This window comes from Buceros rhinoceros, unplaced genomic scaffold (assembly GCF_000710305.1).
Source record: "Buceros rhinoceros silvestris isolate BGI_N320 unplaced genomic scaffold, ASM71030v1 scaffold3591, whole genome shotgun sequence".
In the NCBI taxonomy this organism is placed as follows: domain Eukaryota; kingdom Metazoa; phylum Chordata; class Aves; order Bucerotiformes; family Bucerotidae; genus Buceros; species Buceros rhinoceros.
The window spans coordinates 3,230-16,057 of NW_010392324.1; the positions used below are offsets into that span (position 1 = coordinate 3,230).

The window sequence follows — 12,828 nt, forward strand, 5'->3', positions numbered from 1 at the left end:
TCAGGGCGTATTTCCACCCGTGTCAACAGAAAGAACACGCACCTATTAATAGCAGAGGGGCCCCTGTCGGATACCGGTTTTGTGGTTTGGGTTCTTTTTTTTCTGGGTTATTTTTTTTTGGCTTTTTTCCCCCCCCTTCAAGTGAAGCTTAAAAAGAGGATTCAGAAAGGCATACCACGATACCTGCTGTATTGACAGACCTTCAGGATGCTGTTCTTCACCTACCCAGAAAACAGGCAAGTATATTTTCAACTTTAGCTTTGGGAAACTCTTACTACAAACCTGATTCTTCTCTAAACAGAAGTTGTGTCCCACTAAGTTCTTCTTTTTGCTTTGTAGAATAGCACATTACCCTGTCCCCGTGAAAGTCTAAATGTATTTTTTGGTAATAATCACGTTCTGTATTCTTCTAATTTAATCAGTCGATCACTCAACTCACCCACTCAACAATAATAAACCACTGACCCTGTGGTTTCAGACTGGATCAATGCTTTGCTTAAGTTTCGGACACCTGGAGGCCTTCTGTACAAATAGGAAGAAACTCTTAATTTACATTAGACATGACCAGTTCTTCCTCTGATGTGTTGATTACATTAACTGAGTGCTTTCCCTAGAAACCTTTGTCCAACAGCCTTCAAGCAGTGAGCAGCATATGCTTATGTTTCTTGCTGGAGATGGCATCCTTAAGCCACTTGCTTGGGCATTCAGCAGTTTTCAGGTATATTATACAGATGGTTGTTCTCAGTCCGATTCACCTGCGGAAATCTCAGCTGAGCATAGCCTGACAAGTGGCAGCATAGACACTACTGCCTACCGTGCCTCCACTACTGATGCTGTTGGCTGGACACTTCAGAGGTTTCATACTGCTGTCTCTCTGGACATAGAAATGTTCCAATCTCCAGCGCTCCCAGCTTTTCCGAAACTCCATCTGAACCTGACAGAAGCAAAGAAGGTAACAAAAGCGATGAATGTAGAACTAACCAGATCTTTAAGTGACTCCATTAGAAAAGAATAAGGAAAAAATAAAGATACCATACTACTGAGGAAGCTGACAATACTTTGAACCTGCAATATTATTGCTTCAAATTATCCAATTATCTCATTAGTCCATTGTAGAGTATTCTGTATTTAAAATAATGATAGCATTCACTTTTATTTGCAGAAATAAAGCTCTTTTATGCACCAGGAAATCCTATCTTCGCTATTTTATTCTCAATTTTATTCAGTTGCAATACTGAATGTACTCTATGCCCTACCAGTACTAACAATTAAATTGATTTTGCTTATCAGCCATGAAATGACTGAAAAGACTGGCTTTCTGCTCAATACTGTCACCACAGGTGTTCTTAAGAGCTCTGTTTTTAACTTCTGGTTTAATTTAAACAGTATTGTGCCTTGCATTATTTTTGATTCTCTGAATATCTACTGGATTTTTTTTATTCCGTACAAAAATTCAGTATTGAAAAAGCAACAATTAAGCACCCCCCTTTTTAAAACAGCAATTACAGTGTGTCCTTCCAAATTCTAACAACTACAATATGCCCTTGCAGACACTAGCTTTTTTTAAAGCTACAGAACACACTCATCCAGCCACAGGTTCTAGGTTAAACTATGTAACCTCAATACTCGGAAGTTTATCCAGGGCCTTGAAACTACTAAACAAGAACACAATTTAGATCTTCTTGTTCCATGGGCAAAACTCTTGCCACTTTACTGGAGTAAGTACCTCCATTAGCTTTTAACACATAAGGCAGAGGACATAAAATTGAACCTTTTTTACTCTGTAAAAAGACAGAAGTGCAACTACAGTGATCAACTTATTATGGTGTGTACGTCAGCCTGGAAGGAAGTTCACTATAGATGGTTCACTCAAGCAAGCCTTGTCTCCAGAGTTGCTTTTTGTGTCATTTTAGGGTCTGGTACTGACCACCAAGAGACTAAATAGGTTGATGGCAGTTCCAGTGCAGGCTCATCATCATACCCAGGCTGAGGAAACTTCTTAGGGAATCAGCTGCTGTACGTCTGTCTGTCTTCTCTGCTTGTTCATTGTGAAATACTGAGCTGCCTAAAAAACGAGCAAAGCCTCAACATAACCAATTGTCTTCCCCTGGTGATCACGAGCAGTGCTCGTCAGTTCTGGACTACAGCCCCTGTACTGAATACTGTCCTTCTGGGAACCAGCTGCATCTCTACTTTTTTGATGATGGCATCTGTCCCTCTGGTATCACAACCAAATGGGACAGAAGGAAAGAAGCTGAAGTTTGTATTTTACCCTGATAATTGAGGTCATTGTGTCAAAACCTGCACAAAGACACCAGAAAAAGACCGTGTGTCTGGGGCAGCTTGGCATAGAAGAATAAGGCAAAATGGCCTGAAAGAAAAGGAAACAGTGAAATGCACCACACTGTCTGCAGGAGGAGGACTGACTGTTTTATCACCCCAGGACATGGCACCTTTTGTGCTAGTTTAATAGACAGCACTGGGAAGAAGCAGTTGTATACATTTACAGGCAGATCCTAAAAGAAAGCGTGAACACGCTTACTGACAGAGTAAGACAATGAGCAAATGAAACGGGTATCGTAGGATCAGTCGAAGGGAGGAAACGAGTCTTCAGTCTGGCTCAACATGACATGCTCTGTCCTAGATACAAACAGCCTGCATGACTGAGAAAATAATGAGCAAATGAAACGGGTATCGTAGGATCAGTCGAAGGGAGGAAACGAGTCTTCAGTCTGGCTCAACATGACATGCTCTGTCCTAGATACAAACAGCCTGCATGACTGAGAAAATGAAGGGGAAGACCCGAACAAGAGACTCTACTGGAGATGATGTCAGGAATGGATCTGAAGACAGAGTATTAGTAATGAAGGGGAAGACCCGAACAAAAGACTCTACTGGAGATGATATCAGGAATGGATCTGAAGACAGAGTATTAGTTTTCTCTCTAGAGGTTAGGAAAAGGGTAAAGGGCAGCTCTGCTGTCTATGTTGCATTGGGTTTTTGCCTAGATGGTTGTGAACACATGACTGAGGGAATAGGTTGAACATCTGTTTTGTAAAGAGGCGGTTCTTGAACACAGAAGTAGATCTACAGATCTCTCAGCAAAATAATTCCTCTAGTAACATCCATGTGTGGATAATATTCCCCAGAAACAAGCTCTACAAGGAAAAAGGGAACCACGCCGAAAGCTTCCATGAGAAAGGGAAAGAAGGGTAATTTTTAAGTAGAGTATTTTGAAAGAGAAAAGGAAGAGGTATGAGGACTTGGAAAAGGTGGTCATGGAGGTCAAAGGCGAGAAGAATTCTCACAAAGAGCAGCTGATTGAGTTCAATGCAGCTAATGGGCAAGGATGTTGAGAGTGTAGCAATGAATATGGAATCTGAATACAAAACAGTTAGACTTCTTTACACTAAATGGAAGAGTACTCCCATTGTGATAGGAAGGAGGCAAAAAGGAGAAGTGAGACTAGAGAGAACAAAACCTGAACCAGCTTAAACCAATTCTGGTGGAAAGAGGCAGCATCTCTATGATTTAGAATATTAAAGAAAGCAACACTAACTGCTAAAAACCTGGTCATATTAAGCCCAGTTCATTCTGTAAAGAACACTGATGAATCAAAGAACGGGCAATCTGTTAAGACCCTGGCTGTTGGCTTCAGAGCAATATCAGAGAAAATCCAGAATCTTTCAAGTGAAATATGACTGAAATATGAACATATTTTAATGTTTTTCCATATGTAGATATTAGAAAAGGACATGAATATTGCTTCTAACTTCATTTCCACTCTTCATCTGTCACCAAGACTTGCAAAAAAAATTTCATTCTCTATGGTTAAGGAAAAAGAAAAAGGAGTCAGTGAGTCACAGACAAATATAAAAATATAGACCATAATGCAAACAACAATAGTCTTTGGGCACATACAGTCTGTCAGAAGAAAAACAGTTTCTCATTTAGTTTAGGAAAAATAATCTCATCTAGTTCAGGAAAGAAATAGAAGAGACCTTACCTAATCCAAGTCTTTACATGGCTTTATTCTACGGATGCTGATGACAGGGCTTGATGAAATCCTTCATCCTTCTTTTAACAAGAGTTGGAATGAGCAAAATCATTTACCCTAGATTGTCAGCTTTCTGTGAAGCTGAGAACACTGTGGTTACAAAATACACTACAAAGGCAAAAGAACCTCAGCAACAAGAGATTTGGAGGAGCTCTCAGAAACACAGGTAGGCTATTTCACACTAAGTTCCTCCAAATGAAACTCAGTGCACCACCTGTCTCAGTGTTGGTAGTAAATTTAGGGATATGATGTAATTTTGCCCTTCTGTCACACGGAGGGAATTATTGGGCATTACTCATGAGAGGCCTGGCTGCAGCTGCACAGAGAGAGCTGCACATGTACGAGAAAAGGCCAAAGTTAACTGAAAAAAATACATGATGCATCAGCTGCATTTCAGGATTAAAATACACCTGTAAAGCTGTACAAGGGATTTGAAACAAATATCCTCTAATTCATGCTTGAGCAAAGTCTGCTGCTACCCATCTCGGACCTTCGCAGGCAGTACAGTTACCACATTCACTTAAAGAGAACCCTAACCACAAGCTACAGAAGCGAAGAGTCTCCTGCAGGGCTGAATGCAGAATGCCTGCTGCTTTTCTCTTGACTCCAGCCTGTCCATAATGACAGAATTAGAACATTTTTCCCTGGATTCAAATTCCTTAATGAGGCCTGTCTCTCAATAGGTGATCTTGAAATACTGTGTCATGTTTAAACATAGATTTAGCATGAGTGTGAAACACAGTGGTGTGCATTAAACTTAGTAACATGCTGCCAAAAAAGTATTGTTTGCTTCCCTTGCAAACCCGGCTGCTGAATGAATAATAATCACTTGGAAGGTAACACGAGAGATTCTTGAAATACTGCAACAGGGAAATACTCTTCCCCCCAACAGGGCTGGGATTCAGCAGAAGCCACAAAAGATGGTATTTGCAAGCAACTAACTTAAAGCCCTGGCTACATTTCTTCCGGGCCTGTGGGAGTGCTCACCACTCATGAAGTTCAGTTTGAGTGACAGCAATGATGTCTTCAAGTAGCTGGGCCACAGGGAAACCTAACGAAACCGAACTGTGTGGGCATCAGCCAAGAGGACTCTCCAACCTCACCAGCCAGCTGAGCTGAGTTCTCCGAACAGCTAAGTTCTCAGAATAGAACAGGCTCTACTCCCATATTCACCGTAACAAGCAAATAGGAAGCATTATGACACAGACTAAAAAGAGCAGCTGTATTTCTTATTAAAGGAAAAACTGGCAGTGCAAACTTGGGAGCAAGACAACTTGTAAGATTTCAATTCTACAAATGGCGGTCCTAAATTACACTGCCTGAATTCCTTCCAAAACCACCTGTCAAAGGAGTTATCCTGTGTAGCTGTACAAAGAAGCGTCTCTAAAAAAAATTTAAACGTTCTGAACAAGGAAAATTTAGCAGTTACAAAACCATTTTCAATTTCCTTTTCCTACAGTCAATGCTGATAAGGCAAATTGGAACTACTAGCATCTCTCTTACCTCATTATTGATGAAACAGTAGAGAACTGCAACCATCAGCCCCTGAAATCAACAAAAACCAGAACAACAGTGAGCAGAACAGTTTCCTTGCGTTGCCAAACAGACTTGCAGAGGGCTAGAGGCTCCATGCTGGCGTGTCCCACATACGACTGAAAGATGGAGACAATCTGAGGACTCAGCTCTGACGGCAGAGGAGATGTTTGACCAAACTAAGTCTCAAAGCACGTGATCTTAGGAAGAAGGAGTTACTGTTTTCTTTGACCTGTTAATTTTTTCTGAGGATCCCCTTCCCCTTCCTCTTCCTTACCTGGTTTCAAGTTACGAACACTTCATGAGTGAACAATTCACAATGATCTTAAATACAGCTCTGTGCTTGATAAACAGGGAATCAGTGGGTGAGCAGAGAAACTAGAATAATGACACCCTCAGAGAAAGAGACTCTTTTGATACGGCCTTACCTAAGGCAACAGGTAAATAAAAATGATCGTAAACCTACATCCTCCTCACATGCAGTTACAGCAGTAGACAGCTACCTCTCACAGCACAGATTTTCCAAGGAGTATAAAAAAAAACTGGAGAGAGCAAAAAATTTGCTTTCAGCAATGCCATTATACACCTACAGGAAATCACAGACAATTTCACTGCCTTGAGGTGTCCCATAGGAAGTAGATACTAATATGTGGACAGAAATACTATTCTACTGTAGTAAATTTAAGTCATTGAAAATAAGAGTATGTGACACTAACAATATGACTATTAAAAATTAGTCCTCAAACATTCCCACTGTCATTCTCCTCTAATATTCAGTGCTAAACTGAGCAACAATGAACAGAAAACAGGCAACGCATGAGAGAGAAAGCAGGTCCCCCAACAGCAGTTAAAAAAACATCTTATCCACACGGGCACAGTGTGAGTGCTACCTGGAAAGAAGCAAAGGAGAGTTCAGTGAAAAGTTTCACAAAGCGCAGCATCCCTCTGGCATGTTCATCAGTAATAAAGGCAAAGATGACCTCATGGGTCCCCAGCAGTGGAATCAGTGTCAGTGTAGACTTGGCCAGCCTAAGATCACAAAGAAAGAATAAAAAAAATGCCACTGAGAAGATCACTGTTGATCCAAATCATCACTGGGAGTCACTATTTCTGCATTCTGCTTTTGACACACTTTGGTAAGTGAAGGTCAAAGTCAGGTCAACTTTGGTGAGTTACTGCATCACTTTGTACCACAGGATCCTCCTGCAGAGTCTGCAGAAAAAAAAGAAAAATCCCCAAAGTAACCTTAGCAGGTTTCAACATGTTTTAACAGCCCCTGCCACTCCACTCCAGATCAGAGCGTTGTATTCAGCTACTAGCTGTATTCCGCCTGCAAAATCTTCCAAACTCAGGCCATGTGCTCTCTGGTATCCGAGATGTCTTCCTGTGTATCCTTTTCCCCATCTGTAAGTAGGAAAGATAACAAAATCTACCTTGTTGATGGCCTGAAAGAAATAATGTAGCATTTACTGGAATCTTTTGAAATATCTTGGCAAAAGGAGTACTTGCTAATCTTTCCTACCTCTGGTGTGTTACATCTTCAAAACGTCGTAAGTAACTGTAACTGCAGAACACTTTGTAAAAGCAGTTGAACTCTCCGCGTGAGTGATGCCATGATTTAAATGGCAAGGTCAAAGACACGGATAGCAAAGGAAAAAAGACAAACCAACCTGAAACAAATAATTTTTCACCTGTGAGAGAGCAACGCTCAGGTATACAACCACAAGCAAATATTCACAAGAATGATCCTTAACTTTGTTTTGATAGACATACACGCTAGCCACCCAACAGGATAACGAAAGATGCCTGAGCCTCACACAGGAGTTTACAAGGCGATTCTGGGCCACAGAACCTATCAATGTCTCACAATCACCTGCCTTGAGACAATTCAGTAGATACAAAAATCACTCAACCCGCGCTGCAGGGCTGTCAGTACTCGGTACATCCTGCGCACCCTAGGGCTGTTAGCTGCTATTCCCAATCATTTAATCATTCAGGTTGGAACAGACCTCTTGAAGACTCTGGTCCAACTCCAGTTCACAGCAGGTTACTCAAGGCTGTGTTCAGCCAAGTTTTTAATACCTTCAAGGTCCTCCACTGGGCCTCTCTACCAGTGTCAGAGCACACTCACTGTGAACTTCTTTTCACCTCTAACATGCAATTGGAATTTCTCTTGTTGTAACTTCTGATCTCTGCCCCTCGTCCTTTCACTGCGCACCTCTGAGAAGACTCCAGCTCCATCTTCTGTATAACCACCACTAGGTAGCTGAAGCCTACAATTAAACCCTTGCTTAGGCTTCTGTTTTCCAGACTGAATAAAGCCCGTTTTCAGGACCTCCTTCTATGTCACCTGGCCCAGTCCCTGAACTAGCTTGGAGCAAAACTGATGCAAGTTCCATGGGGTTAGAGGAACAAGACACAATGCCTGTCTTGTACTGGGGAGCCTCACCCTGAACACCAGAAGCACTTTCAAAGGTGCTGAATGGAGCAGGGATTAGTCACTTCCCTTGACTTTCTGACTATGCTGTTGCTGGTGCAGCCCAGCCTATGCTGTCACAAGGGCACGCTGATGAATCATGTTCAACCTGTTGTCCTCCAGTACCCCTGGCTCTTCTGTAAAGATGCTTTCTCCCCAGTCAGGCCCATCCTGTACTGCAGGATGGGGTTACTACACGTCACCTCACCCGCTGGCGTGCCAATATCCTTGATACCCCCAAGGGATGGTGAATCCAAACAACTATTGAAATCAAACAGTTTATACATACAGGTAAGCAGAAATGCAGATCTCTAGCAGACCCAGGCAGACCACTGCACTGGAGGGTAGGGGGCTTGTTTAAATGAGCAGCTTACCAGCAAGTCTTGTGATAAAGCCTCTGCTCCACCACTGCCTGCTTGAGACAGAGGTAGAAGCAGGAGGCTGATGCTGAATTGGCTCTGGAGACACCACCTGGGTAAAAAAAAGGGAGTTGTGCAAGTACACAGCAATCCTCTAGCTTACGTAATGAATGCTTATTGTCCCAGATGGGACACTTGGAGAACTTTGTCTTAAACAGGAAGCCATGCCAAGTCCTACGAAAAGGCTTCCTGGGTAATGAAGGCCTCCCTAAAGAAAATCTTTTCCCTGGGCAAGAGGAGAAGTTTCTCCACATCTGCAGTCCTTCTGCAGAGAAAAGGGATTTGCTGCTATACTGGACAGTGGGCTCTCCCTCTTCATCAAGTGAATGGGCAACAGGAGAAAGGTGAAGGAAAGACTGGCCTGAGAGCAAAAGAGTTTTCTCCTTTCTATACACAAAAGTATCTCAGCTAGTGACTTTCTAAAAGCACCTAAACTGGTCTTTGTTTAAAATACCATATTCCAACACAGCAGTTCTGTCTTCCAGATCAAATCTTTTCCAGTTCTCTGAGCAAAAAGGAGGGGGAAATAATTCTGATACAGGAATCTCTGGCTACTGGTCTTGTTATCATCAGAAGCATACCAATGAACTGAGCTCTTGGGTAAATGACTTCCCCAAAGCTTCTGGCTAAAACCACCAACCTCTGGGTGGACCAAGATGATAGTTTTCTTCAGTGAAAAAGGCTCTGTTGCTGGGTAAATCCTTTTCTGATTAAGCCTTTCTATATACACAGCAATTTTTTTTTTTTTTAACATGCACATGAAGAAATGTATAAACATGGCTCACCTGCACCTAACCTTCCTGCTGCTTGCAAAAGTCCTGAGGGCAAGGATTTTCTCCCTTGACAGGGTATATTTGCAATCAGACTCTTAAATGGCTTCAAGCCATCAGAACTGGGAATTCTCCCACCCCTCCTTTCCACCAGCGTAAATTTTACCCTGGCAATTAAAGGTCACATATATTAAAAAAACAGTAGGCGTGAAAGCAAAGCCTACAGCTCATTAAAACAACAACTCTGCTTTGAGCTCTAAACATGCATTAGAATTTCCAACATTTCAGGTGAGGTAAAGAAGGTAAGTGACATACAAGGCAACTCTATACTCCGATGAGAAAGCACTGAAACACATACCGCTTCTAGCTCAGAAGGCTGCAGCACTGAAATATGCTACCGGAGCAGCACTCCGGCTAGCAGCAGTCCAGCTACCACAGCATGTAGCTCCTACACCGATTAATTCAATAGCTAACTTGTTATTTCCACATTATTTTTCAGACTGCAATACAAAAGCATTCTCCAAGATGCAGAAATGAAGGATGTGACCATGAATCTCAGCAAGGTGATTAAATAAGAGGAAGAATACAGACGTGAACTGCAAAATAAAAATTGAACATTTCAGTGATAACCCCGATATCTCTTGAAACATCCTATGCATTCAAGATTGAAAGTTTGTCCCAATAACAACTGGCAAGAACAAGGAGCAACACGACCTGTGTTGGTTTTCATTGAAGGTAAAGCTTTTTATTTCTATCACTCATTTTTAATTTTTTTTTTTCAAATTAGAATAGGCTAGGATAGACTGGGATAGGATAGAATATTTCAGCTGGAAGGGACCTAAAACAATCATCTAGTTAACTGCCCAACCAGTTCAGGGCTGAACAAAACTTAAAGCATGTTGTTAAGGGCATTGTCCAAATGCCTCTTCAACACTGACAGGCTTGAGGAATCAAGGTGGTACCTGTCTAGGAAGCCTACCTGTTCCAGTGTTTGAGCACCCTCTCAGTAAAGAAATGCTTCCTGATGTCCAGTCTAAACCTCCCCGGTGCAGCTTTGAACCATTCCCGTCCATCCTACCACTAAATACAGGGAGAAGAGATCTGCACCTCCCTTTCCACTTGCCCTCCTCAGGAGGCTGTAGAGAGCAATGAGGTTGCCCCTCAGCCTCCTTTTTCTCAAAACCAGAAAAGCTCAAAGTCTTTAGTTGCTCCTCACAGGACACTCCTTCAAGCCTTTTTGCTAGCTTTTTTGGCCTCCTCTGGGTGCCTTAAAGGACCTTAACATCCAGTACTTGCATATGCCGCAAGTATTTAAAAGTATCTGCTTAATTAATATTCATCCAGTATTATGGAAGACTGTAGAGTGATGAAATCAGAGATCAAGCCTTCTGTTTATCTGTGACGCAGGGGTAACACCCGCCCTGGCTTCATCAGGAGGATTTCCTAGTAGTCATCAGGTAGTCTCCAAGTAGTCGCACCAATGTGCGATGCCATGCCTATGCATTAACTCAAGGCCTGCGATCTTCAACCACCTTTGTCAACCCACTACTTTCACGTACCAACTTGTCCACTTACATTTTGATGGGTACAAAAAGCGTCAGACCACCATGACATACCTGCATTTTATGTCAGTCTTGCACATCAGATTAGCCTGTAGTTTGGAGATGATGATGCATATAACTCTGATAAAGATCAGGAAATTTACCTGGAGAAATGAAAGAAGGATTTATATCGTCATGAAGAAACATGTGCAAAAGTGTTCAGAAAATCTAGTTTGTGTACACATGTGTAGGTCTCTGTGAATCCTGCTCCTCTGCAGCTAAGGAACTCAACTCCTTGCTAAGCAATTGTGCTCTGCGTACATCCTCTGTGAGTGCACCAGTCATTCTGGAAAACACAGGCAGTTCACTCAACAAAGCACGGCTACTTACCTACATCTCTGGGCAGTGAGACACAGTGAAGGTGTGGGCAGTCACATTCAGCTTGTCTGGAGGTTTGAGACTGGCACAGGATCGTGGTTGCAGAACGTGGCATTTCTCCACTACGCCACACGATTTGTTGCTCTTCTATAGACCAGGACCCGGAATATTATCTCCTAGCTCCCCTGACTACCTGCCATAGCTTTCTGCCCAGAGGGGAGTTAACCGGAGGGCTGCAGCATGCTGTTTTGCTACCACGTGCTGCCACTAGCACATAACACCATGCGGCCAAATTAAACAAAATGCTAGTTTTCTGCCAGTGACAGAAACCAATTTTTTTTCATAAAATCACATTTCTGAATGAAAATGTCAATACCCTCAGAGGTTATTAGCCTTTGGACAGGCATAACAGCCATACGCACACCTGCTCTTTGTACTGTTTCACGTCCTGTTCTCATGGAGATCTGCCAGGTTGCTGCACATGCCCCATACTCACCCCAATGGCGATGAGAATGGGCAGTCTGATGATCAACCAGTAATTCATGTTATAGTTTCTGGTCCAGCAACTAGGAAGATGGTAAAAAGAAGGAGACAAGAAGAAAAAGTTTCAGTACATTACCAAAATCTGCTTTTCATTCTGTCACAGGAATGCAGATGGAAAACAATACTGAGGACTAAATACCAGGAAAGCTGACGCAGAAACAGATGCAGTTGCTTCTTCGAAACACTGAATGCTTTGTACTATTACAGCTATCATAATCCAACTGGATACTACTTGCTGGCCTTTCCTGCCCACTAACAGCTAGCTATCCTCCACAGTTTGCTACGAATTAGCAGTTAATTGTGAAGATTTATTCCATTAAAACCAAGGTCAAATTCGTAACGTGGCTGAAAGGAGAAGAGGGGGAATCTGTTTGAGTCAGACCTCTCCTACATCATTCCTATCCTCCTCTTTTACTCTTCAGTTTCCAGTGTCAGGTCATCTTATTAACTGTTTGTTAGTTCTTTAATCTCATTACCTACCATCACTTTTATCAATATTTAGATCAATCATTATTTTATTTGTCCTTATTTTCAAAGAGAACCTACTAATTTCAACCAAGAGAAGCAAACTGAGGCAGCAAACTCCAGTTCCTTCTGTGTATATGTACTGATTTCAGGCCCAAAGAGAGTTTTAAAAGTTATAAGCAAGTAAAATCAAAGATGGGAGCAATAGTTCCCAACTTTTGTTGGCCAGCTGAGCCCTCTGTCAGGTAACATGCTGCAGACAACATAACACTTCATTCTCCCTGTAAGTCTCATTTTAGCTTTTTAAATTCCGGTGTCCTTGGACAATATTGGAGAACAATCACAAAAAAAGTGATGCCTGAAAGCCACAGTTTGGGATCACTGGTTCAAAGTGAACTTTACAGTGAGGAGTTAGTAGATCTAGCTCTTTTAGGTGCCATCCTGGTCACAGCCAGCCACCCCTAACTGTATAATGGGCCATGTGTGTGCACAGTAGCCTGGGTGCTGGGGCAGTATTCACATGCCACTTCACCCGTTGCTGCAGCCTCAACATTCTTAATATTTCTATGAAATAACTTTGTTAGCCTCCTGTCACATTGCCCAGTATTACTCAAAAGCAACAGTCATCGGTAAAACTGGCCACACT

At 42.2% G+C, this 12,828-nt stretch overlaps 1 protein-coding gene across 1 annotated transcript; it reads right to left on the bottom strand.

The window, feature by feature from the left end:
- Nucleotides 1–744: 744 nt before the first annotated feature.
- Nucleotides 745–11,735, bottom strand: GLP1R (glucagon-like peptide 1 receptor). The gene is made up of 5 exons (XM_010144409.1): nt 11,671–11,735; nt 10,872–10,960; nt 6,481–6,619; nt 5,561–5,602; nt 745–934 (listed from the first exon to the last, which is right to left on the bottom strand). Exons 1-5 carry the CDS (start codon nt 11,716–11,718, stop codon nt 767–769), a joined length of 486 nt encoding a protein of 161 aa, XP_010142711.1. The 5' UTR covers nt 11,719–11,735; the 3' UTR covers nt 745–766.
- Between the last annotated feature and the right edge of the window lie 1,093 nt (nt 11,736–12,828).